The sequence below is a fragment of the Maniola hyperantus genome, chromosome 19, assembly GCF_902806685.2.
Source record: "Maniola hyperantus chromosome 19, iAphHyp1.2, whole genome shotgun sequence".
Lineage (NCBI taxonomy): Eukaryota > Metazoa > Arthropoda > Insecta > Lepidoptera > Nymphalidae > Maniola > Maniola hyperantus.
Window position 1 is genome coordinate 8,281,016 of NC_048554.1, and position 27,845 is coordinate 8,308,860.

The following is a 27,845-nucleotide window of genomic DNA, read 5'->3' on the forward strand; positions in this document are numbered from 1 at the left end:
TATAGAAATGTAATCTGAACTTATCACTAATAAATTTTTTAGTGATAAGTTTTTCTGTATGTATATACTATATATAGTTTTTTTTTTTTTTTTTTGTATTGACCTGTAAATTTAAATACTAAAAAATCTGAAAGGACACTAGCTGGGCAAATACTTATTTTGTCTAAAGTATGGCAGGCACAAAACTGGTCGATCTCTACCAGGTGCAGACGTTTCTATGATGTCTGTTATCATTATTTTGGCACCGGTCTCGGAAAACTTGATATTGTCGAGCTTGATAAGAGGCAGGTACCGAGTGCTAAGGAGACTACAAGTTAATTCGTGGCCTTTTCGAGGATAAGCTCGGTATTAGGGAACCATGTTGAAATAAAGTTTAAAACTACTTGTGGATCCCAAGTGCTCGAGTAATTGGATTTTATAGGCCTCGATTTGTATGCACCTTTAAGAGGGCGCTTCACACACTCGTCTCAGCCGATGTTATAAATATAAATGCTGACAAAGCAGAACGGTGAGGATTTAGACTGCCATACACACAACTACTATTAGGAATGTAAGTATGATTTTTTCGAGGGCTCGAATACGTCAATGTTGTTCTCGATGCAATATTGCCACCACAGCTTAAGCGACTTCACAGTACTGTCAGAGAGCGAAGCTATCATTAGCGTAGATGATGCTGGACAGACGCCTTTTCGGATAAAGGTTGCCGCAGAGCCTCGCGACAGCCCGGGTAAGACGCTTGTACAAGGGATGATGATCTCTGAAACGAGATTGCAAGAGGTGTTTTTGGGATTTAGATAATACACATCTGAAACTATTAAGTTTTGCAGTAGCTATAACCACGGCTGCGAAGGCCAGTGGGGATATACCAGTATACTGCTTTATACTCCCTTGCTTTATCATCAATGATTTTTCTAAGGCATTTAAGTATTAGCGAAAAGTTAGTCAGGATTTGTTTTTCATGGAATACCTCTGGAACACTTCGCATCGTCAGGTGATGCGAATAAGTCTATCTCTGGTTGGCCAAAATATTGTTGATATCATGGAAAATCTATCATGGATAATCTGGATTGATTACTCTGGAAGCGGCGTCGTCGTCGCGGTTTTCTTTGATGTTCACATATTTACGATGCGAATATCCAAAGTCCGCATTGTTCACCCCATTTTCAAAGTAAGTACTCTAGCTAAATCGTGTAGGTGGGGATATTGTATGCCTCCCATACGGTTCACATAGTTATCTATGCGTAGTAATAATGCACAGTCGGTTACATTGCTAGCAAACGACCTCAAGCCTAGAAGAGCGGCCATTAGTTCCAAATAATTAATATGGTTCGCTTTTTCTATGGCTTTCCATCTGCCACTAACTTGGTTCTTTTCACATACAGCCCCTAGCCTATTCTAGACGCGTCGGAATAGGTCTCGAGTTTGAAGTTAGGTTGTCATATAAAGTTGAATGTAGTATCAATATTTAAAATCTACCAATTTAGATCATCTAATATAACGTTCGACAGATTGATTTTTGCCTCGTAATTACCATATTTAAGCAGGGCTAGGTATTTTTGCCGCTCTAAGATCTTAGTATACATCCATGTATACTTAGCTACTGGACAAGCTGCAACTAAAACTCGATAAGACGGGTAAATTCACGAATAGAACTCTTGGCTGTCAGTTTAGTAAACTTGTGACCAACTCGGCAATTTTACAACGCTTATCGGCGGAAAGATACATGCTTATAAGACATTTAGTGTCCTATACGAATCCTAGGAACTTGAAGGATTGTCGCGGAGTTAAATAATTACAGACAATGCAATATCTTTAACGTTTCGTTAACATTATCTAAGCACTGCTTACATGTTTCGCTGATACACAGAATGTCATCTAAGTAACATACCGACTGAAAGCCCCGATTTCTTAGATATGCCAACACTTCCCTCATGATCTTAGTAAACCTACGTGGGGCCACTGATAAGCCAAACGGAAGGCCATTAAAGCCGTACGTAAATATTTTGGATGAATAATATGAGGCTGAAAACAAAATCTTAAGTAAGTACTTGCGGTCAGAAGGCCGGACAGGTAGGTACGAAGAAAGAATATGCATCTTTAAGATAGATGGTAGCTAGGTACCCATCACGTGGAATTAATTTACATACAGTTCGGTAATCCTCCATTTTGAAATGCTCGTTACTAAACGTTTGTTACCGTTAGGTTTTGGAGTAAGAAATAGGTAGGTACCTATCTTGGATATGAATTGATCTTTTGTCCTTTTGCACTCCGATATAGCTCCTAGTGCAATTAATTTATTAATTGTTTCAAGCATTTTGTAAGTTTTCCGAATGTGAAGAACTATTTTGAGGTAGGTACCTATTATAGACTGGTTTTCTACAGTTCTAAATGGTATAGTATAGCCATGTTTAACCCAATCTAGTACAACACTATTATTAGTTATTTTTAACCAACAATCATAAAAATGGGTAAGACGACCTGTATGTACATGTGCTAGTGATGATTCTGCGTTGGGGCAGGGGGCTTCCACTGAGTCGCAGCTCGCTGCGGCTGCTGCGCTGACGCTGTGTAAGGGCGGCGAACACCTAAGGTCGTTGGCCTCCTGCGGTGGTCTCCGCGCCCCTCCCCCCCCTGCTCGCCGGGTACTGAGGCGGCGCATAGTTTCCCCGGTAGGAAGTTGCTCGAGAGCTGGACGGCTGTTTTTTTTTTTTTTTTTTTGGTTTAGCAGGTCTTTTGATGAAAAGACCCCGCTTCTCGATAGCTTTTGCAGCCCTTATCTTCTCAGATAAAGTTGAGCCAAAAGTTAATCATCTCGCTTGGATTCGCTTATTATATTGTATAAAAACGATTTATCTAAACTGGAACTTATCAGTCTTATTCTACTTTGAGTTGCTAAATGATGTGAATCAATTAGCAACCTGCATCTGCTGAGATGTTTTGTTGTCGCTCTTTAAGAGCAAATCAATACCCCTGTTGAAGGCAGTGATTCCTGCACTCAGCTGTTGCTGCGTTCCGGACCATGTCCAGTATCGCGGCTCTGCGTTTAGTTTAGGCGCCTGCAGGAGCCTATAGTTGTCTGGGATTAGGCATACCTTTCCGTAGTAAAGGAAGCCACAATTTTGATAAATTGTCGTGAATTTTTCTCTGTAGTCTGGTGAGTCGGACTTAGACTCCCCGAGGGCATCCAGTATTTCTGGGCCCAAATTTGGCAAATCACTAGTGAAGGTCAGGCCCAGCCACGCCCTCATTTTAGTCGGCGCTATCGTTAGATACCGGCCCCGCCTCTAGTGTGATTTCTGGAGCAGCTACTGCTGACTCGGGATCGTGTCACAGTTGTGTCCATGATCTCTGTTATCTAAGATTACAATTTTGTAATTTTATTTATGAAAATAAAAACTTGAGGGTAGATCGAAAAACGGAAAATACTTTGAAAAAGACTTTTCCTGATCGCAGAGGAACGTTACATCTATTTTAGATTGTACGTATGTTCTGCTTAGGTCATCGTTGGAGACTCGCAGTCAACCCCGATGCCTTACCCGTTTTATAATAAGTGGGTATCTTGTTTTGGGATATGTCAAAGTTATTGACTCGCAGTCAATCCCAGTGCATTCCAAAACTTATGTCTGCTTAGGTCATCGTTGGAGACTCGCAGTCAACCCCGATGCCTCATTGGTCGTACCCGTTTTATAATAAGTGGGTATCTTGTTTTGGGATATGTCAAAGTTATTGACTCGCAGTCAATCCCAGTGCATTCCGAAACTTATGTTCACTTTCACTTCACTAAAAGGCACTTTAAAGAAACACTTTACTAACCTTATTCGTTTCTTCTTATTTTTCTTGCGTATTTCTCAATTTGAGACTGCGCACTTCTTTTCGGCATGGTGCTCGGAAGGCGCGTGCGATAGTTACCGCGCACAAAAAAGGAATGAGCTAAAGCCGAGGCGTCGTAGTGGGGGCGAGTACGCCGGAAATACGTTTTGAATTGTTTTAAAATAAATCTTTAAAATTGTGCGAGGTTACCAAGTAAATAGGGAAACTACAGTGTATAAAATCATATATGAATAATGAAGCAACGAATGTATAATTAACAAAAAACCGGCCAAGTGCGAGTCAGGCTCGCACACTGAGAGTTCCGTACTACAGTCGTATTTTTCGACATTTTGCACGATAATTCAAAAACTATGATGCATAAAAATAAATAAAAATCAATTTTAGAATGCACAGGTCACAAATCCCTTTCATATGACACCCCACTTGATATAGTTATCTTACTTCAAAAATTGAAAATACTAATTATTAGTTCATGACCACAATTTAATTTTTTTTGTGTGATCTATCCCTAAATTTACAGTTTAAGGATTTTTCCCCGAATGTCTGCTATAAGACCTACCTACCTGCCAATTTTCATGATTCTAGATCAACGAGAAATACCCTGTAGGTTTCTTGACAGACCGACAGACAGACAGAAAACAAAGTGATCCTATAAGGGTTCCGTCTTTCCTTTTGAGGTACGGAACCCTAAAAACATAGAACATTACGAAATTGAAATTGAAACTACATACCTATTGGCTATTAGGTAAGTTTTAAACCATAAGCCAGTTTTCTTATGCATCGAATGAAAAAAAAAGTTTCATAAATCTTACGTTTGATTTAAATATAACATGATTATAGCCGTTTCTTAATAGATTTAAATCGAATGCAAGGTTATCGAAAATATTCAAATTGATTAGGTAGCGGTGATTGAATTAAATTACTGTCATGTGATCATAATATTCTTATTTAGTACGGGAAGTGATGAAGAGGAAGGGCTATTTATATTGAAACTAATAAATAAATAGATTATACCCAAGAGTTAGTTCGCGTGGATTTAGGTTTTTAAAAATCCCATGGAATCTCTTTGACTTTCCAGCATAAAAGTAGTCTGTCTATATCTGTCTCCAGAAAGCAAGCTATTTATTAAAAATTTTGGTCTAGACCAAAATTTTTCAAAATCAGTTAATGAACGGTTATCAGTATGGGTTATAAATAATAATTATATTTTTTTAATCATCTATTAATTTGATAGGTAGGTTTGCTTTTGCCTTGAAATAGAATCATAAGGAACTATTTTGCAGTATTTGACTACAATGTTTATTATTTTCCTTGTGTCATTATTAGTGCATATCCTAGTGGTTAAGAAGTTAAGTTCTATTCGGGAGGTCAGGGGTTTGCTCCGGGGCACGCACCTCTGACTTTGGGATCCCAAGGTGCTAGAACGGCAACCTCTAAGAAGATTCCCCTCCCCACTAGGTGGACAGACAGACACCAAACGTGGCGCAGGTAGCTGCTGGATTCAGGCCGTGGCCTGTAGAAGTTCCTATGAGAGACCTATATCCTGCAATAAAAGTCTATCGGTTGATAACGTTGATGACCATCATCAAAATTCATCATGTACCGTCAGATGCGATGGCAATGTAGGTACCAACTAGTTAAGGATAAATAAGAAAAAACCAAAATGGCACTGCAAATTAAATCGCACAGAATCAATAACCTGGCGCTTTGTCACATACTGATCTCAATTTTAAAATTCTCCAAGTTTCCCTTCTCATGGTTTCCATTGAAAAACTGATGTGAGAGCAAAGTTAATGAAGTTCTTAACGACGACGGACGCACAAAGGAGAGATTTATCGTTCAAGTAATGACAGGTGGTTAAATCGAAAAAATACACAAAATACACGACCGGAATGGATTTAATTGCGCGAATCGGGTTTCGTACAGCTTACAAGTCACGTCAAGAATGGCTAGTGTTGGCAGATGACACATTTTGCGGGACGTCCCGATTTTATTTACTTTATACTAGCTGATGCCCGCGACTTCTTCTGCGTGGAATTAGGTTTTTAAAAATCCCGTGGGAACTCTTTGATTTTTCGGGATAAAAAGTAGCCTATGTAACTCTACAGGTCTTTATCGATACCCATGCAAAAGTCACGTCAAACCGTTGCACCGTTGCGACGTGATTGAAGGACAAACCAACAAACAAACAAACTTTCGCATTTATAATGAGGGTACTGATTATGATGCCCGCCCTTGAATTCCTTAGTGACATAGTTGCGTGGAAGCAATCGGCTGTGCTTTCCGTGGCCGAAAAAAGAAGGTATAGTTATTTTGTAACTAGTAACTTTTACGATTTGCAAGAGTAACTGCTGAGTTTCTTGCTGGCTTTTCTCAGTAGAATCTTCATTTCAAACCGGTGCAGTGGTACAGTCACAGACGTAGCATTAGAGACACTAGCTGTTGTCCTACATAAAATAAATTTTGATTTGATTCGATCTGATTTTAATGTGTCAGTATATATTTCCCATGTTTCTCTTCTGTTGGTGTTCATTGCTTGGATGTAAGAGCACAATCAATAAAGCTATTAAAGAGGAAGAGGATCGGAGGTTTGATTACGGAAAACCCAATTATTTAGTGACAGTCAATTCATACGCCTACTTAAACTCTACCAATTTCAAGTTACACAAAATTATCAAAATTATTGTCTTTATTAAATTACTAGATGGTGCCCGCGACTTCATCCGCGTGGATTAAGGTTTTAAAAAATCCCGTGGAAACTCTTTGATTGCCCGGGATCAAAAGTAGCCTATGGCCTTCCCCGGGATGCAAGCTATCTCTGTACCAAATTTTATCAAAATCGGTTAAACGGATGGGTCTTGAAAAGCTAGCAGATAGACAGACGGACAGACAGACAGACGCACTTTCGCATTTATAATATTAGTATGGATATGGTAATGCCAATTTTGAAATAAAACAGCTCAATACCTACATTTAGTTATGATTATTTCTGTCTTTGTCCCGATTTTTAGCAACCAATCCCGATTTTCTCCAAACTTCACGTCACTACACATTATTATTGTATAAGAAACGTGTGGGAGCATGGACAATTCGTATCAACTGCTAATAATCCTGCGACGAAAACTTCTTCGTATAAGCTTTCATTTGGACCATATTTGCTTCCGCAGGCATTCGCAATACAAAAAAACTGATTAATTTACACTAATTGAAGGCGATCTGTGATATGTGTCCATTTCCTTAATTAAATCGAAATGGTTTGAGTCAATTTAACAGCGGGCATTTTCTCCGGACAAGGCAGAGGCTCGACAAAGTCTAGCGTAAACAAAATAAAACAAACAACGGCGTGGGCCAATATACCTATATATTTTTAACTATAACTATAGGCATACGCATAAAATGCAATCACACCAAGTATTAAGTGATGATGCAGCTTATAATGGAGCGCGCCTGCCTATAAGATGCCTACTCATATTCTTTTAAATGTCCAAATATTGTAGTTGACGGAACAATGGTAGCCGAAAGGGCATTCCATATTTTAGCAATGCGTATTAGAAACGGGGAAGCGAATCGCTTCGTAAGAGTCTGTAGAATAAAGATAAGGAGGGTTCTACCTTCAACTTTTCGAAGTTATGTAGTATGTTTTAAGAAATTCAATATCGCTTGCTTATGGTGAAGAAAAACATCGCGAGGAAACCTGCATGCCTGGGAGTTTTCCATAGATAATGCTCTCAAAGGTATATGAAGCTAGTGCGGTGCACTAAGTCCTAAATATTTCTCATTCTAAGAGGAGACCTGTGCTCAGTAGCGATGAGTTGATCATGATGATGATGGTAGATGATGCCTACCTAATCTTTACCTAATGAATTTAATTTTGAGGGCTTTTGATGAATATAATGTAGATAACCTGTAATCATTGCCTGTAATTAATTTCAAAGAATCTAAATACAAAGCTCGAAGCTCATAATTTCACAATACCGAATTAATTAAGATTTGCCGAGAACCTACATAAAGATGTCACAGACGGACCTATAAATTAAGTGTATACCTACGTACTACCTTACGTTGGCCATTAGCTAACGCTATGTCACGGAGCTTAGTCGCCCACTTAAGTAGTTGGCATCTGTTATTGGTTAACAATCTGTTTTCAGCAGCCCCAGCACAATCTGTACGACAACCCTTTCTCGCAGTTTTTGCAAGCCTTGTCGATTAAGAAGCTACGAAAAAGCGTTCTCGCACTGATTCAAGGGCTGCAGGTTAAGCGCGATTGTAGCGACTTGCATGGCAGCTGTCACGGAATATGGTGGACAAAACGCCAAGCACCATTTCAAAAACAAGGAAATTATATAATATGTAGATTACTTTTAACAAGAAGCGCAGTTAGGTTAAGTCTTCGGCATAGCTACTTTTTATCCGTCAAAATAAATCACATACAACTAAATTGCATTTATAGTAGGTACGCGACAGGTCGAGATCGCAATTGGGGATGGAACGCCCCGCAGACCCGCAAAGGTCCCCCCCCCCTCCTGCCTTCCATCTCCTCTCCACCTCGATTTCCATCTCGATCTGTCGCGGACTATTCATCGTGTATATGTTTTCTTACTAGATGGACTGATAGTAGGTAGGTACGATGACAAAGTAGTAGACCTCGGAAAATAGTCCGTCGTCTGTGCTTGCCCTAAGTATTAATATTCAGTTATTAATAGATGATTTCGTAGAAATAATCACAAATTGTTACTAAAGATTTATGTAAACTACAAAGAATTAAAACAAAAAGTCAACAATAGACGCGTTTATTGATTGTGTGACAATATCCTTACTCTTACTAGTGCCACGAAGTGATATGATAACAGTACAAATTTCTATTAAAGTATTGCATTTTCTTCAAGTATTTTACAAGTTTGTTTAAAAGAATTTAGCATCAAGGTTGGAAGTTTCAACCTGCAGAGTGGAGTAGAGTGCAGGCGCAGAGCCATGTTTAATAGATGTACCTTAGTTTTATTAAGGTACTTTGGTATACGGTTTAAATTGGTTTACGGAAAACAAAATACTCTAATTGCTACCACAAAATATAAAAGGATTCCTCTCGTCTTCACTCCGCACTCTGTAGCTACATTCTGTTGGTCTGCATTGTCCCTTAGGTGACAAGTTCAGACAACGGAAAAATAATTGAACAAGTAAAACTGCTATTGAGAATTTGTATTCACATTCACCAATTCTAATTGCGATTTCATTCTGAAGCCTGAGTTTATATTACTTATATTTAAATTTAAATTTTACAGAATTTTTGGGAAATATTCACACCTTTTTAAAATGTCCGCTTGAAATGCAAAAAAGATTCAAATGTTTCTATAAAGAGCAGAATAATTTATTATTACCTGCCAGATCTAAAATTGTGTTGAATTCCTTAATGTGACAGAAAAACTTGATAAAATCAATGTTAAACCTTTTCTTAATCTTATTCTTAAACACTGGACTTATTAAAAATTTAATAATAGGTATATTTTTATGATAAATTTATAGTAGGTATCCTAGAGGATTTTCGACTCTATGGATGATATGCTCGAAGTATTCAAATTATTTATTTACAATAACGTTAAAATAACAAATTTAACAAAATAGTTGAATACGCATCTGTCATGCAAGTTTTTTTAATAATATACTTAACGACTTTAAAGTGCCAAATTTATATTAATTTTTATCTCAATTAATTAACCCAACTCTCAAATATATTAAAAATTGCTTTGGTAGTTTTTTGACTAACAAGAGATCATTACAAAAATTATCTCTTAATTTAATTTTCGCCAATACAATGTAACAATATTTTACAAATGCACCTAAAGTCTAAACGAACCAATTCATCCAAACGGTTACAACTAATTCATTTATTTTTACAATTCCCTACCTACGTGTAGATTTTCACAAATAGCGAAATCTTCATCGATCACAATTATTATTATTATAGCTAGGAACGCATTAAATCGCTAACCTATTCAATTTACAGAACTAGCAGTTTTACAATTGTCATGACTACTAATGAAATATTCACTGGGATATATTTTATTTAGGACTTAAATAAAGAAAGATTAATTCTAAGATCATTCATTTATCTATTGCTATCTGGGAAACGTCACCGTTACGTACATAAAAGTCTTTTAATAAACCGATTTTCTGTATCGCTCATCCGAAAGGCTGGGGCCAAAGAGGTGGAGGCGGCGGCAGCTGAAAGGGCGAGGGCTATGTGGATATCGCCAACGCAGAGGGGCGATGCGGCGCGTGCGGCGCGTGGGGAGAAGTACCAGACGGTGAACCCGCTCCAGGAGAACAAGTCACTTTGCCCATGAATGATCGAATCTCATCAAAAGATGCGTCCTGCTCAGTGTCAGCTGAACTAGGAGAATCCCCGCCTTCAGTGTCGTGCTTCTTTAAATGCCGATCAAGATTCGTTTGCTGCCCGAAGCATCTGTCGCACAAGGCACACCGAAACGGCCGCTCCTTGTTATGTATGTTCCGCACGTGGCGCTGCAAATTCGATGATATCGAGAACGAGCGCTCGCAATACTTGCATTTGTAAGGTTGTTCTCCTGTATGAGTCCGGAGATGTCGAGTCAAGTTAGCGCTTCGCGGGAATACCTTTCCGCAGAATTTGCACGCGTAACGATCTCGAAGTTTTCCCGAACCAGCGCTCAGTTCTCGAAACTTCGCATACGCACTCGGTTGTCTATCTGGACCATCAGTACCGAGAAGTGGGGATAAAAAATTAAAGGGGCTCGGCACGTAAGGGGAATGCGAAGCGTTCAAAAGGGAGTCGGAAGGTGCATGAAACTGTGGGAAGCGTGGGCGGTACATTGCGTCGATGAGACTATTGTTGTGCTGAGGATGCACTGGCATCGGAAATGCTAGCGCAGGCGATACTATGGGAGAGTCTTCCCTTTTTGGTTCCACTGCTTCGACGTCAACGTCTGTAGTATCATTTTCAGGAGTTTTACTTTCTCTATCTACGCGGCTTTCAGATGGTGAGTAAGATTTTACGGATAAATTATGAATGGAGACATTATCATCGTTCTCTATGTCTGATTCCTTGTCGTTTTGCTTCCGTGTAACTGATAAATCGAGTGGTTGGTCATTTTGTTCCTTCCGTGATTCTTCTTCGACATCTGAATATACGGTTTTTTTGCCGTTATCTCCTTTCATAGCTTTCGTTAAATCTTTAGGTAGCCTTGGTGAAACAGATTTGGTTCCCACTTCATATTTTGTTGATAAATTAAATGGGGAGCTATGTTTCATTTCATCCCTTGAAAATCTAAAAGGTGCGATTGACGTCGACATCGGCATGACTGGTGATGGCCGTTGCTTAGAAGTGGCTTCTTCGGCGGAAGGCGGTGATTGTTTTACATAAATATTCTGTGGCGTAGTAACCCTTTCGTCATCAGTATCTCTCTTTTTTATCTTAATATCAACGTCCATATTTTTCTTCATGTCCTCGAGTGAGGTCGAGCTGTCCATGCTTTTTACTGACATTCGTCCTTCCTGTTTTGCGAAATTGACATTCATAGCCATATCATGTTCCATAGCCAATCTTGCTCCTTGAACATTAAAAAGGAGAGGACTTAAGAATTCTGGAGGACAAGCGGCCGCAGCAGCGGAAAATAATGCCGGATAGTGAGCAAATGTGTTATACGGTAAAGGCAACGCCGGTCCTCTGTACATCGGGAATGGGTTGGTATTGTTTGGATTATTCATGACGTTGGGTAAAGATGGTATTTGTGATAGTCCTTGCGGCAATTGTCCTCGCAGATTAACGTTTGCTGCAGTCGCTGTATCACAAAATCTTTTATGCTTAGTGAGAGAAGCGTAGGAAGTGAATGACTGTCCGCATTTTCCACACTCTACCAAAGCTCTGCATGCGACATGCATTCGCTTGTGACGGCACAAATTTGAAAACTGAGTGTAAGCCTGGAAAGAGAAAAGGCACAATTATCATTACATTCCCAAAAATATTTTAATAGAAAATGAAAATATGACTTCACTACATAAAATAATTTAAGAATTTACCAAGAGCGGTAAAATTAACCTTTTACAGAATGATTTAGCAATTTAAGGATGGAGAGGATTTGACGAACTGAGTAACCTACAAGGCGCTAAAGAGTGCTTTTGTGTATAATTTTGAAAAAAACAGCTTTGAGCAAAAGTATAGTCAAATTAAGATAACAGCTTTCTGACTAAGATGTCAATATGAATGTGAATCGTCACGGAACAATGTTATTTTTTAAGAGAGTCATAGATAAGGTTGACTTTTAGGGCACGTTATTGTGTTATACAATAGTAAAAGTACTCTTTGAAGCACACCTTGCACTGGAAGGGCTTGACACTGAACTGGACACGTTACTGTACAAAGATGTGGTACTCACTTTGAAGCACACCTTGCACTGGAAGGGCTTGACACAGAACTGGACACGTTACTGTACAAAGATGTGGTACTCACTTTGAAGCACACCTTGCACTGGAAGGGCTTGACACAGAACTGGACACGTTACTGTACAAAGATGTGGTACTCACTTTGAAGCACACCTTGCACTGGAACGGCTTGACGCTGGAGTGGATGTGCGTGTGCTGCTTGAGGCCGGAGGAGGTCGCGAAGGTCTTGCCGCACTCGGGGCACGCGTGGCTGCGCGCGCCGACGTGTTGCGCGCGGATGTGGCGCTGGAGGTTGGAAGGATCGGTAAATACCTGAAATAACATCAGGTTTCGAAGCACGTGGTAAATTTTATACTTCTTTAGATTACAACTAAAATCACGAACTAAGACAAAATATTTGATTTCTTAACAAAACTAACTAAAAAATATATTGAGAAAATAACTGTTAGGTTTCAAATTATGTGATAATTTTATTTTATATTCTTTTATTTCAGTCAAAATGACGGTTATTTTAAAACTTGGGTAAATTAGTTTTCTTAGTTATTTCAAGTAAGTAGGTAAGTACATACTTAAATCACGAAGCAAGACAAAGTTTAATTATATATTTATCATCATACAACCATGCAATGCCGGACCATGTTCTGTTAAACATAATATAATTATGAACTATATTATTCTAATATCCATAAACTCAGTGCATGGACCGGGGCTAAAAAGAAGCACAATATGGCGTAACCATGGCCCAGACACTCCACAGTCATGTAAGGATACTTCCTAAGGCTAGACGAACTGTGGATGCGTTTTCGTACGAATTTGACTCGTGCGAACTTATACGAACTCGGACGAAAAAGTCTGTTCTGACCTTTCGAGTAGCTAATAATATGCGAGTGCGCAGTCTTGCGCGAGTTAGTCGTACTTAGAAGAGATTGTTCGTGTTCGTGTTCGTGCGTACGAGTTCGCACGAATCAAATTCGTATGAGAACGCATCTAAAGCACGGCTAGCCTAAGGGAAAAATATAACCACACCTTCGGACAATTCTCGCAGGGGTATTTTCTTATATCGGTGTGCGTGAGGGCGCGGTGTCGTAACAACAGCGCTCGGGTGCTGTAGGCTCGGTTACACAGCTCGCAGTGAAACGCCGATGCTGGCTGCGCGTGAGCTTGGACCAAATGACGGTCAAGTCTGGAATAAGAGAAAAAAATGAAATTTAAATTGGGTAAAAACAAGTCAAACGCGAGTCGGACGCGCACATGAAGGGTTCTGTACCATCATACAAGAAAAAACAATTTGTTTTAATTTACATGGCGGCCATTTTGATTTTTTATTCGTAGCTTTAGTTTTAAGTTTGCGTAATAATTATCACCACTATATCTTAGAAATCCAACATCTGACCATCAAAAAAAGTTATTTATTGCCTATTTTGAATAAATTATTTGACTTTGACTTTGACTATTATTTGTGTTTATAGTGGCAATAGAAACTCACACACTCTGTAGAAATTTCAAGTATCTACCTATTACGGTTCATGAGATACAGCCCGCTGACAGACGGACGGACGGACGGGCAGCGGAGGCTTAATAGGGTCCCGTTGAAACCCTTCGGGTAAGAAACCCTAACAATACGTAGATTGCTGAATAGATGGAATAGCAAAACTTCAGAGAACTCTGGGTGACTCGTTCTCTCAATCTCCCTTATACCTCGTTTAACCTGGTTATACTATAAATACCCAGGTATGTAAGGCTCAAAAAAAATGCTGATTCATTTTAATTGGAGCACGGAAAAAAGCGGAAGCCGGATTGGGAAAAAAGTATGACGCCTGGTATCATCACACTTAAAAGCTGGGGTCTGTTATTTCTTCGGGGAACATAGGGCAGCAACTGCAACCATTACCTCCTTTGGATAGGTACATAGGTAGATAGTAGTAAATAATATAGTTCTTCATACATTATACTCCGATATGCACCATCATACGATTGTACACCGACTGGTGCTTTGCGATAAATCGCACTAGCTTCGTACAAGCCTTTGGAAAAGTGCTTTATGCAAATCGAATCATCTATTGTATTTTCTTGCAAACCGAATTGTGCAATTTGATTTAATATTCATTCAGCGCAACACAAGATTCCGTCAATATCCATAATAGAAAGTGAAAGATAAGCTTAACGAACTGGTATCGGCAAAGCTGCATTAAACGTCTCGGATGCAAGTACAGGAAGACAAAATAATATCTATATCTAGACCCAAGATCGCCTACGCAGACGACTTACAGCCACCCGGCTCATACATAATTCAAACGTGTTTTGATTCCACGCAGCAAATGTTCCAATTCATTTTTGCTATAAATCCTACATGTTTTACGTGTCAGCATAATATCATACACGAAATTACACTATTACTCATAAAGTTCTATTTTGTTTTACTTTGCTAGCCGATACTGTGAGTACCTACTTACCTACCTATATGTATTCTGCTAAGCTAGAAATGGGCTAGCGTATTTGTCCAATTCTTAGCCAACTGTAGAACGGTAAAAATTCTGAACTTAAGTTTAATCATCATTAAGATGATGTATACAACTTCGTCCGCGTGGATTTGGGTATTTTTAAAATCGTGATAATTCTTTGATTTTCGGTACAAATTTAGTCAAATTTAGTTTGGTTTAACGGATGGGTTGTGAAAGCTAGCAGACCGACGGATAGACAAACCTTCGAATTTATAATATTATTAGTAGGTATGGAGTATGGATGCTTCGTCATAAACATCCATAGTAATATGCTGTCTGATAACTCATAAAAAAAACTCGAGGGTGGTACCTAAATGTAAGGTTTTATTAGTACCTACTATATAAGGTGTTTTAGTAACCAGGTGTTAGTTATTGGATTATAATAATTATAGAGACGGAAATTAACAAATAATTGCAGCAATATAATATTACTCGAATATACCAGTATGACTGATATCTAATACAAGAGCTGTAGATATTACTTATGTCTCATTAAAATTGCATAGAAGCCGTTTGCAAGAGTCGCAGATCTGGTTTGTCTTTTCGCTTTCCTGTCATGTCAAATGATGAATTCAACGTCCATTTGGCACTAACTGGTCACACGCAACCCCTATCGCCTCTAGCTACGTTACACCTGTTGCGTGTTGCATAAGAAAAATTGGAATTAAACGGTTTAAGTTAACCGCACATTAAGAAGCGAGCAAACAATACCGCACGAGTCGTACCAGCCGTAAGCAACATATTTTTTCAATACAGAAAACGTGAATACTCGAATATATAGGAGCAGTGGAAGAAATCTCTTAGCGGAAATAATATAAGATTGCCAATTCAATTTTTTTTAATGACGGAAGCAGCAACAAATTGCATTTGATGAGATCGCAAACGATCGCAAGCAGGTAACTTTAGTTCGCGACAGGTCGAGACCTCAATCACGGTATGAGGTGGGTGAACGCCCCGCACACCCGCACGTCACTCGTGATATCACGCGCTTAAGCGTGGGGGCTGTGCGGGTGTGCGTGACGTCCCCACCCGATTGCCATCTCAACCTGTCGCGTTCTATAGATATAAATACGGAAAGTGCTGATGATGTCATAATATGAGTTTTCAAATTTCAAATCTAGTAGATAATTATTCCAATATAGCTCAGATCGTGTGCAATCACTAAATCCGAAAGCAACGATGACTTCATTCATATTTGCACGGACGAAAAAGCTGATGTTGCTTGTTCGTCGACTCGGCGCGTGCGGTGCATACTAATATGCGAACAGCATTATAGCTACGACTGGTACAGATTTATAGAAGACTTTGGAGAAAGGCCATACAATGTTGGCCTGCTCGATAGCCCCGTAGGTATACTCGTTCTTGTCAATGTGATAAGACTAAGCGTTTTCACTCTCCGTGCCGCGATATCTTTTAATTAATCTCAGAAATAAAATAACGTCAGTAATGGTTCTATCGGTTGCATGTAACTGCCCGATTGCGTAGTTTTGGTCCTGTACTAAGTAATCCAGATTACAAAAGTGTATTAGTACATTACATAATATTATTTAGTTTTGCCTTTTTATTTTCAGACTCAAGCCATTGTGATATGATATTTTTTGAGAGTATTGAAGTCAAATCAATAATAAAGGGCATAGGTGATTTGATAGACCCAGCCGCGAAAATTCAAATTTTAGTTAGTTTTTCGAAAATAGTAGATTAATCATACATCGAAGGCTTATTTATGGTAATGAGTTTTGCGCGCAAAACATTTGTGCATCTACATGTTTTTCCATAAAACTACGGTCAAAAATACTCATTTACTTCATATTTGTTCCTGAAAGATAATTTTCTGAATTTTCCCAGATTTGCACAAATATGAAGTAAATGAGTATTTTTGCGGCTTGGTCTATCAAATCACCTTAAAATCATTCTGCATCAGTTTATGATTCTGTGTTAATTTTCAACATTGTGTATAAGAAACTTTTCAGATGCATAGCAAATTCCATTACTAAGGACTGATTATAAAGACAAAGCGTGAGGCAGAGGACAGTTTCCTGTTTAAAAAAAACAGGAAAAAGAAGAAAAGAAAAGACATATAAAGAACTATAGTCCACGACAGGTTGAGATGGCAATCAGGTTATGAAGCAGAGGGACGCCCCGCACACCAGCACATCACCCGCACTCGCCCGCACCGGGTTAGCGCGGGGGCTGTGCAGGTATGCGGGACCACAGCCCCACATAGTATTGCCATCTCGACCTGTCGCCTACCTACTAAGGTACACTTCACTTTGTAACTACAATTTTTGGTACATGAATAATAAAAATAAATAAATAAAATAAGGTCAGCACGAAGTACCTAATGTTATGCACCTGGAAGACACGGAAGAGGTTATTTTGACGTGTTGGCGTCGTCATAGGTGGGTAGGAAATATGAATGAGCTATAAAGTTAGTTCCTTTACTCTTACAACCATGTTCTAATGTAAATTAGAGCTAGAACATACAGAGAATAGTCAATTGTAAGATGCTGATCGTAGAAGCGATCTGCATGTTGTGCTATTGATAACATCCAATGAACAACTTTCGTCCAAAGCCGATCCATTTAACTCCACCCACATGGACTACTGAGATCAGATGCAGTGATAAAATGTCACTATTGCATAAATTTTGAAAAAGCTTCGACACTCAAAAAGTATTGAAAAATGGCTTGCATTAAATTGTGATTTTCTGAAAAACATAAAATCACCATTAATTAATAGTCCACTTTCTCTTAAAGGTGTTAGCGGCATCTCTTCTTAAAGACTACTGTCATGACAAAGGATCTAATCAAGCAGTTAGAAGTTATGATGGAATTAAGAAACTCATATACTTAGTCCGCGACTGCCATACCATATTATGCCATGTATAAGAAAAGTTTTTGCAGTGAAATCGCAATCGGAAAGGGAACGCCCTGCACATCCATACAGCCCCCTCGCTAACCCAGTGCGGGCGAGCGCGGGTGACGTGTCGGTGTGCGGGGCGTCCCCCCGCCTCATACCCCAAATGCCATCTCAACCTGACGCGGACTATAGCCATAAATCAAACCTGAAAGCATTACACTTCTTTTTTGGTAAGTCGTGTAAAAATTGTTTTCAACATTTACGCACACGCTTGACTAGAATCACACCTGATGGCAAGTAATGATGTGGCCTAAAATGCCTATTCATCTTGTGTTAAATAATAGTTACCTATCAATCCAGAGCTGGATTGGAATGCTATTAGAATAATGCGAACTCGCGTTATCAGAACAGTGATATTTTAGCGCCACGGTATGTGCTTTAATGACGCCCTACCGTAGACCACAAGATTACATTTTAATCACCTATTGTAGATTATTATTGCTTACAATCACAATCGATTTTGAGTTCAATTGCAAATCGTTCCCGCCCTTCAACGGTATTTGATGGATTACCTACCTGTGTTAAACTGTGAACATAGGATGTCAAAAGAAGAAGAAAAATTCATATGATTAGGATAGAACTTTGGCATTCTCTATCTCTACATAATATTATACTTAACCGCTTACTTTATTTAAGCTAAGTATTCTTTAGGTAGGTATATCTACGGTTGCCTGGAAGATATCTCTGTTGTAGCGATAAGGTCGCCTATTGTACGTAAGTATCTTGCAATTTAATTAGGTACTTGATTTTCTGTGGTGTACAATAAAATCGAACAAAATTTAGGAATTGTACAAAATTATGTAAAAATTCATACTTGATGCTCCCATACAAGGGAGTAAATAGTGTAAAAAAACCCATAAACATAGAAACTTATAATAAACAAAGTGATCGTCTCAAACAGGTTCTACAGTAATTATGACAATTGCTGTTACACAACGAATTAAATTATATTCAAAAAAAAACAAGACCGAATAAAAAATACATGAAGAATGTTGCTCTATATATTTTAAAATCAATTTTATAAGACAAGGCAATTCATTATGTGTAAATTCGATCATACGTATCAAACGTGAAATATCTTCACGGTGCAAAAAGCTGTAATGTAATATTATGTCTCGACTCTAGTATCATAAGGTCGGATGTGGATTTTTGCTACTTTTCAGGAGAGCCAAAACAAAAATGCTAGGGAAATCGGGTCATAATTTCTTAACTACTAGAGATACAATTTCAGTTGTTTTTGTAATATTTAACACTTAACTGTACCTATCATTAACCATTACTAGAAATACTTTATCATTAATAAATAAAATATAAACTCACAATTTCTTCAAAATGGACGATATGCGACTTTATGCTGGTAATATTCGTAACTGTGCTAAAAAATTGTGTGCATAAGTTGTAAACCGACTTTATGGCTGCAATTTTTACTATTACAAATTTGAAATAAAAGTCGGATCTATTACTTAATATTTCATAATACGTCTTAACTGATTATACATAAGTAATATTCGGACAAAAGATCACAGTAGTTATCTCACAAAAATCATTTAGGAGTTTTGTGAGATAGCAACAATGTACCTATGTGATTTTTCTGAAACTGATTAGTTAGATCTGAAACATAATAATTGCATTCGCCCGATAGTCTGACCATTGCATCCGTGTAAACCTTGTGACTTCTGAATGAATGAAAATAACATTTACAAATTCACAAATAAAGCCCATTAACTAAAAACAACGGCCAAAAATTGGAAAAAAAATTACAAAGTAATTAGAAACCTACAGTGGGCCAAACATTTTTTATGGAATTGCATACATGACGGTTACATCAATATAGAAATCTAAAACATGCCAACATAGCCTGATTTTCCTTATAATGATTAGGTACGTAAAGTAAGAATGGAGGTCAGCAGGTGCCTACTGCAAAAGTTGGTTATATTTTACAGTGGATAATGGTTTCTCATTATGTCGTATATTGGGCGAAAGCGGGGAAGAATTTTAAGTTTATAATTATGTACCTATAACATACTAATGAAATACAAAAAAGTCTTCTTTAAAGTAGTTTTTATAAAATAATAACACCCAGCATTATTGCGTTAGTTGTAGCCAGGTAATATATTCCGAAATCTGAAAATCCCCGCCGTTCTTATTTTTTTTTTGATATAACAAACGGTCCTGATATATCACCTTTGTAAAGGGATGTGGTCTTTAAAAATATGTTGTAGTGCCAAATCAAACTTATCAAAAAGTTTTGTTTCCTTCGCATGTTCTTGTAAACTGTGACCAATTTCTTAGTTTAGTAATCTGCATTGTTTTCAGCTGTTCTCTTTTTTTCTATTTGTGCATGGATTACATCTTACTCCACGTAGGTACATTTTGCATTTTAGCATAAAGCTTGTGATTTATCATCTTTTAGTGTGGTAATCCTTATAATAATCATAAGTAAGCCATAACGATTATCATGCTCCGATTATGACCGACACAATTATCAGACCACAAAGTCAATTCTTCAACAATTTCGAGAATACTTTGTTTCTTCTCTAGTAGATTAATGAAATAAGACAAGATACTGTTTTATTCCTTCCGCTGCAGCTGATGTTTGCAGACCACATTAAAGTAGCAACACTGCTGGTAGCATCATGAATCGTTTTTAAGGTGCAGAAACTACGTAGGTATAAGGATTTACTGTTAGTCAAATCCGGCATTGCCACTTTTGTAATAAAAAAATACTTTCTGCTTTCTTGAAAATTCCATTGCTTCTGTTTTGACTGTTCTTTTTAACAGATACTTATTTAAACTGTTTCTTTCGTGTTTTAGTTAAGTTTTTTTATTTTTTTACTTTCACTTTTATTAGTTGTTTAATTAATAAATTAATTTATACTACATTTATATTTAAATTAACATAATCTAAAGCTTCCTATAATTAGGTATGTTTCATTAGAATCACTATCATCACATATTGTAGGTACCTTATAATTTCTGCTCTCGATTAATATCAAATTCGGTCGATTATAAGACGGGTAAAGAAGAAAATAATTGATTAGGTACTCTAATTTTTTAAGGCTACCTTAAAAACCTAGTTTTTGAACTGATGATTTGAACTGTGATTCATAAAAAACACCATAAATGCACGGTTTTTTGCTTAGTGGGGTTTTATTATAATATATGTTTAGATTTCCATGGTGTAATTTTCGTGGTCCTAAAAGATTTTCTAGTCTACATTTTCAGAGCTTTATTCTGGCTCTTTACTTTTTTCCCGCAGTTTAGTCCAAAATTTTGGTAAAATAGGATGGATCTCTTACCTATTAATCACATCAACTTTAATGTAGTCACAAACAAAAAGCTTTATTTCAACTTACTTCCATAAATTTTATTGCAAAATTATTTATATTACAAGGCAAAAAGTCTTAAATGATTCACAGTCCAAATATTAATACAAAAAATTCGAAGCATAACATCTGTTGTGATTTTACCTAACAAAATTATTACATATTTTTGAAGCAGAAGTGCGTAACTGCAGTACCAGCTAGTATTACAAATAAACTTATTTCGTAGCATAATGGTCGAACTCAAAATACATCTATCATTTTTCTCCATTGCTTTGGTGCAATGTTCTCCAAATTTTTAGAATGTGTTCAGATACGACATTATGCATGTATTTATCTTTGCAACGAAAAGAGATAGAAATACTGGTGTCAGCTTGGCAGAAAGAGCCCGAAATGCTCATTACCTTTATGTAAAAAAGTGAGTTTGGTCGGAAGTACACATCCGACCTTATGATACTAGAGTCGAGATGTATATTATTAAATTAAATGTCAATGCGCGAAAAAGGGCACTTTAAATTCAATTCAATCAAGCTGAACTAGATCGATTTATAAATAACATTTATAAATATCTGATGGACAACTTATACCTACCCATTGAGTATAAAATACTTGTACTTGTATGAAATTTTTGTGACTTTAGTCATCATAATCTTTACTGTTGAATATACCTACACAGTTCATCATCATAATCGCTAGCTCACTACAGAGCACGGGTCTCCTCTACCACGCTGGCCATGTGCAGATTGGTAGACTTCACACACCTTTGAGAATATTATGGAAAACTCTCAGGCACGCAGGTTTCCTCACGATGTTTTCCTTCACCGTTAAAGCAAGTGATATTTAGTTTCTTAAAACGCACGTAACCGAAAAGTTAGAGGTGCGTGCCCGGGATCGAATCCCCGACCTCCGATTAGAAGGCGGACGTCCTAACCACTAGGCTATCACAGCCCTACATAGTTAGATACTCTTAATAATAACATTCAGTGCATGTCTAATAAACCTATGTAGGTATTTTACAGACTACCCATTAGGTGCCTATTACTTACTACTGCCACTTAAGCTGTGCTACTACTTACTACGAAGCACTATAAAAGTCTTTCAATGATATATTTCTATAGATATATACCTACCTACTATGAGTTTTATCGATCTTATGCCGAACATCTATGTAGATACTATTTAGATACTTAAAAATCATCCGGTCATGTATGACATTATATTAAACATTTTTTCTTCCTTTTTTGTTTAGATTCTTATAAGAAATAATGAAATATAGCATGATGATTTCCGCGCGTGGAAATTCTTTAATTTTCCGGGATAAAAAGTATCCTGGGATGTAAGCTAAATCTGTACCAAATTTCATCAAAATCGGTTGAACTGTTGGGCTGCAAAAAACTAGCAGACAGACAGACACAATTTCGCATTTATAATACCTATTAGTTGGAATTCATCATAATAACATCAAAATTATAATAATACTGTTGGCTAACGTAATTGTCCCATTAGAACCCAACGATAAGAGCTAGGATATAGTACGGGACAGGTCGAGATGGCAATCGAGGAGGGAACGCCCCGTACACCCGCACATCAGCCACGCTAATCCTGTGCGGGCGAGAGCGAGTGACGTGCGGATGTGCGGAGCCTCCCCCGCCTCATACCCCGATTGCCATCTCAAGCTGTCACCGACTAAGTGTTAAAACGGCTGCATGTCGATAATCAACATTCTGCATTATTGACGAGGCGATGCGACGCTTCGATAGAATATGACACACGCTACAACTAAACACCGTCTGTCAAAAATTGTTTTCAATGAAACATTTTCGTAGGCACATGAGTGATCCCCCGTATAACGGTTTCATTAACAGCCGCTGTATTGCCTTGAATGACGTCAAAGAAATGTTACATTGTTGTAGATAAGGTCAGTGTAAAAAACAGTACCCTTATCAGTACCCTTATTATAAATGCAAAAGTGCGTTTGTTTGTTGGTTTGTCCTTCAATCATGTCACAACAGAGCAACGGCTTGATATAATTTTTGCAAGAAAATAGTTAGGTAAAGACCTTAAAAGTAACATGGGCTACTTTTTACTGTGGAAAATGCAAGAGTTTCTTAAACCTTAAAAAAACGTGGACAAAATTGCGAGCATCTGCTAGTAGGTTCTTTAGAAGAACTAGCTTATGCCCGCGACTTCATCCGCGTGGACTACACAAACTTCAAACCCCTATTTAATACCCTAAGGGATTGAATGTTTAAAAATCCTTTCTGATGTCTACGTCATAATTAGCTATCTGCATGCCAAATTTCAGCCCGATCCGTCCAGTAGTTTGAGCTGTGCGTTGATAGATGAGTCAGTCAATCAGTTACCTTTTCCTTTTATAATATAGAGATATAAGAAAGTTTAAAGTTTAGGATTATAATAGAACTTACGCATCAATATTAGGATAAGGCGCGTCACAAAAGGAGCAACGTGGTTCAGTTTCCTCCCGTTCCTCGTCTTCGATCAAAGGCTGTGAGCTAGATGAGTTGACGCTGGAAACCTCGCGACCTGTAATGTAAAATACATAATACAATAAAATAAAATAAATAAATAAAATCATTTATTTCCACCAAATACAAAATCATATTTTTGTTAGTATTGACACGTACCTTAAAACTAATTATTATAAAATTCTTACCAAACAATACTGTGCACCTGTTTTCCGAACTAGTAGAAACTGTGTCTCGGAAAACAGGGCCTCCAGCTCGGTGAATACAAAGCTAACTACTACAATGAAGATTTCATTTGTAATAATCCATATAGGTAATATTATAACCACCAACAAATTCCTGAAAGGCCGACAACGCATTGGCAGTTCCTCTGGTGCTGCAAATGTTCATGGGCTGCGGTAATCACTTAACATCAGGTGACCCGCGTGCTCGTGTGCTCGTTATTTTTATAGAAGTGGAAATTGTATCTGTCTGCCTGCCTGCTAGTTTTTCACGGCCCATTTTGACAAAATTTGGCACAAAGATGGCTTGCATCCCGGGGACGGACATAGGCTACTTTTCATCCCGGAAAATTTATGAGTTCCCACGGGATATTAAAAATCCTAAATCCACGCGGGCATCACCTAATATATAATATGATAAAGAGAAATATATTAAGTAAACTTCGATCCAAAATAATATAAAGCCGCAATAGCTTAGTGGTAAATACGTCGGTTTCCTAGTCGGGGGGTCTAGGGTTGGGTCCCAGACAAGCGCCTCTAAATTTTTGGAGTTCTGTGCGTTTTGAACAATTAAATATCACTTGCTTTAACGGTGAAGGAAATCATCGTGAGAAAACCTGCATGCCTAAGAGTTCTCCATAATATTCTCAAAGGTGTGTACAGTCTGCTAATCCGCACTGGGCCAGCGTGGCAGCTTATGGCCTAAATCCTTCTCATTCTAAAAGAAGACATACTCTCAGTATTGGGCCGCCAATGGGCTGGTTGATGATGATGATGATGATGAGTTATATGAAAACTTATGGATTTCACGCCAAAAGGGCAATGACTGTCACTCCCAATCACCATACATGACTAATTATTTCGCAAGGAACAAAGACATCATCCATACGACGTCAAATGTGATTCGAAGATCACGAGCAGGGCGTCGCGCGTCGGAAGTATGAAATATCTTGCATTGACACTCGCAACATTAATTCGAGTCACGACAAGTGGAACCACGCCTCAAACATCGTAACGCCCGCATCCGCGATAAGAAACGAGTGATATCATCGCTTTAGAATGAACTAGGAACGAAATACAATGTGTACCTAATAAATCATAAAAATATGTATTTCTTAACAGCTATCATAACCTATTTGTTTCAATCGGTATTTTAATGATACCGTTTAAAAACTAGTTCAAAAAATTCCTTGTTACCAATATTGATAAATGAGTAGTTAAGTTCATAAAGAAAAATTTTGTAATTAATAAAATTCATGATTCATTTAAAAATAAACATTAAATGAAACAAATAATAGACTAAACTAAACTATTTCTGGTTACAACGCAGGATCCTAAATATTTATTAGCGGATAGAAACTCGAACGGTACTTAAATAAGTATTAATTTCAATCTAGGCATCTTCTCGGCAAGCTGCTCCAACCTAGATAGACCTCATCATTGCTTTTTATTAGCATAATTGTCGTCGCAAGCCTATCTCATAATAAAAAAACATGGGTACAGATAAACTTACCTACGTCAGAATAATCGAGGTTAAATAAATTAAAATTAGTCATGATATAAATCAACTCAAATAAAAGTCTAACACTTACCGAAAATTATTGGAAAAATTGAATAGTGAAAAAATTTCTTGAAAATTTTCACCAACCACGGCTCACGAGGATGATACCAGTGAAGGTGAGAGGTCAACTGGACTGTACAGGATGTCAACACAACACTGAAGTGCTGGTTACGAATTACCAGGGGCTGCCACCCCCACCCCACCTGACACATGGTAAATACTTGACCCATTCGCATTGGAAACCATCTATGCGTGACATATTCACTTTTTGTGGTATTTTCTAATGTGTTAATAACTAGGTATTTGAATCAAAGTGTAGGAGGTATGAATACCATTTTTTTAAAGTAAATACCTACTGAATACCTATAATACAACTAAATTAAACTAAAGTAGTTACTTTGTGGTTAAGACGTCAGGCTCCTTTTTGGGGAATCCGCGGATCGCTTCTGACTTCTGAGGACTCATCTCTAACTTTTTAAGGTTAATATGTGCGTTTAAACTTTAAAGGAATAAATATCACTTGCTTTAACGGTGGGGGAAAACATCGAGAGGAAACCTGCATTTTCCACAATGTTCTCAATATTGTGTGTAGTCTGTCAATCTGCACTTGGCCAGCGTTGAGTAGCAGGGAGCTGCCTGTATTCAGGCGGCGCAAGACCATGGCAAGTGGAAGTCCCTATAAGAGACCTTGATAAGTCCAACAGTAGACGTCTTTATATTAATAAGGATGATGATGATGATGAAGGTACTAGAAAATTACGATACTTCTTCCAGGTTAGTGCATTTTGTGAGTAGATTGCATCACATACAATGTCTCGAGATTGCCAACCAGTTAACAATGTAATAATCTAATGAGAGAAAGTTACGGCCTAATTGATATTATAGGTATAATCTAGTTAATTGACGATTTATGTTAAACCTGCTATGAATACTCATCCATATATAATAAGATTGTAAATCCTACAGCATTCTTTCTTCCTGTCCTTATCACACGCTATGTGGGGTCGCGTTGGCACAACATGTCTTCTTCTTCCACTCGCTTCTGTTAGTATCGTAAAACTGTGCTTCTGTCATCCGTCAACGCATTACCCACCCTTTTACACGCATTCACGCAATCCTTTTCTTTGGTCTTCCTCCCTTCTTTTTCCCTTCCACATGCATATTATTATTATCTTTACAACATCAACATGTTACTTTTTAGCATCAACTTCTCAAACAACCTTAACAGGATTTGGTGCAAAATACAAGGGAAAGGACTTTATTGCGGTAATTAGGATTTCGGATTCACACAGGATAAAAATCACCAACTATAAGGGCGGACGAAGTTTGTAGGTTGTAGGTCTTATAATGTTATGTCTAGTACAATGCTCCCTACAAAAAAGGATAAGTAGCAATAGTTTTAGACCATACATTCAGTATCATTCCGTCATTTTAGTTTTAGAGTAAGAATTAACCATTGAATACCTATTTCTACTATAAAAACATGTTGCGACGATGGATTTTATAACACTACTAACTTATAACTGTCATTAAACTAATTATTTTAAATGCAAATTGAATATAACATTTATGGGACGAAATGTTGATAATCGAGAAGTTATTAAGCTAGAATTTATTATTTTAATCTGTTAAATAAACATAAACCTTGTTTTACCTACTACCAACGGATTATTGCAAAATTAAATATAGGCTCAACCAAAATGTCGTACAATTAATGTTTGGTACAAGTAAATATACTAGGTATCAACCGATAAACCTATCTCCACAACAACAGCCTACAAGAGACCTATGTCCAGCCGTGGACATAGGTCTCTTGGGACTTCCACACGCCACGGTGTTTCGTGCCTCCTAAATCCAACGGCTCCCTGCGACTCGTTTGATGTCGCCTATTAATCTAATGGGGGGTCTTCCAACAATGCGCTTTCCGGTGGAAGGTCGCACTCAAAGCACATGGGTACCCCAAAATCTATCGGTTTTTCGAACTATGTGCCCTGCCCATTGCTACTTCAGCTTCACAACCCGTTCAGCTATGTTGGTTACTTTATTTCTGAACTGATCAAGTACAGAAACTCCAATATCTCTCCATCGCCGTTGAGTGACTTTGAGCTTTTTTATGAGGCTCATTGTTAGCGACCATGTCTCGGATCCATATATTATTATTATAATATAATAAATTAATATAATAAATAAAAAAATGGTTGCAAGGAAAAAATTTTTACTCCTTAGAAGAATTTTTCCAACATGATAAAAAGCGTTTTTGACATTCTATTGTTGGACATTATTTAAAAAAAAAAAAGCTTATTACAGTGCCTATATTCGCTTGGTTTTGACATTTTATTTATTACTCTTACTTACTAAGTTTAATTTTATGATTTGCCTGTATTATAAAAAAATATCTAGTCACACTCAATAATCTCAACTGTTAACTATATTTGTACGCCGCCATGGCCAATGTGCTGGACTGTTTCTTAGATTTAACATCTTATGTACCACATTATGCAAATAAAGAATTATTCTATTCTATTCTATTCTATTCTATTCTAATCAAAAAGTTAAAGTTTTACAACGAGTCGTTGATACAGATCTCT

The 27,845-nt window shown here is 37.6% G+C and overlaps 2 protein-coding genes across 4 annotated transcripts in view; both read right to left on the bottom strand.

The window, feature by feature from the left end:
• Positions 1 to 2,216: 2,216 nt before the first annotated feature.
• Positions 2,217 to 3,401, bottom strand: LOC138403637 (uncharacterized). The gene is given in 6 exon segments (XM_069504986.1): positions 2,217 to 2,607; positions 2,610 to 2,806; positions 2,809 to 2,939; positions 2,941 to 3,087; positions 3,089 to 3,140; positions 3,143 to 3,401. Coding segments are annotated over 6 exon segments (747 nt in total). The 5' UTR covers positions 3,249 to 3,401; the 3' UTR covers positions 2,217 to 2,493.
• A 5,204-nt stretch (positions 3,402 to 8,605) lies between these two features.
• The window catches only part of LOC117991333 (transcription factor hamlet-like), a 135,869-nt gene continuing 116,629 nt past the window's right edge, over positions 8,606 to 27,845 (bottom strand). For 2 of the 3 annotated variants that reach the window (XM_034978898.2, XM_034978900.2), the window contains 4 exons: positions 23,416 to 23,533; positions 13,273 to 13,429; positions 12,388 to 12,558; positions 8,606 to 11,784 (listed from right to left, as the gene is read on the bottom strand). In XM_034978898.2, the coding sequence (XP_034834789.1) occupies positions 10,066 to 11,784; positions 12,388 to 12,558; positions 13,273 to 13,429; positions 23,416 to 23,533 (2,165 nt within the window). In that variant the 3' untranslated portion in view covers positions 8,606 to 10,065. The remainder of the gene's footprint in view (positions 11,785 to 12,387; positions 12,559 to 13,272; positions 13,430 to 23,415; positions 23,534 to 27,845) is intronic. The other variant, XM_034978899.2, reaches the window with a different exon arrangement.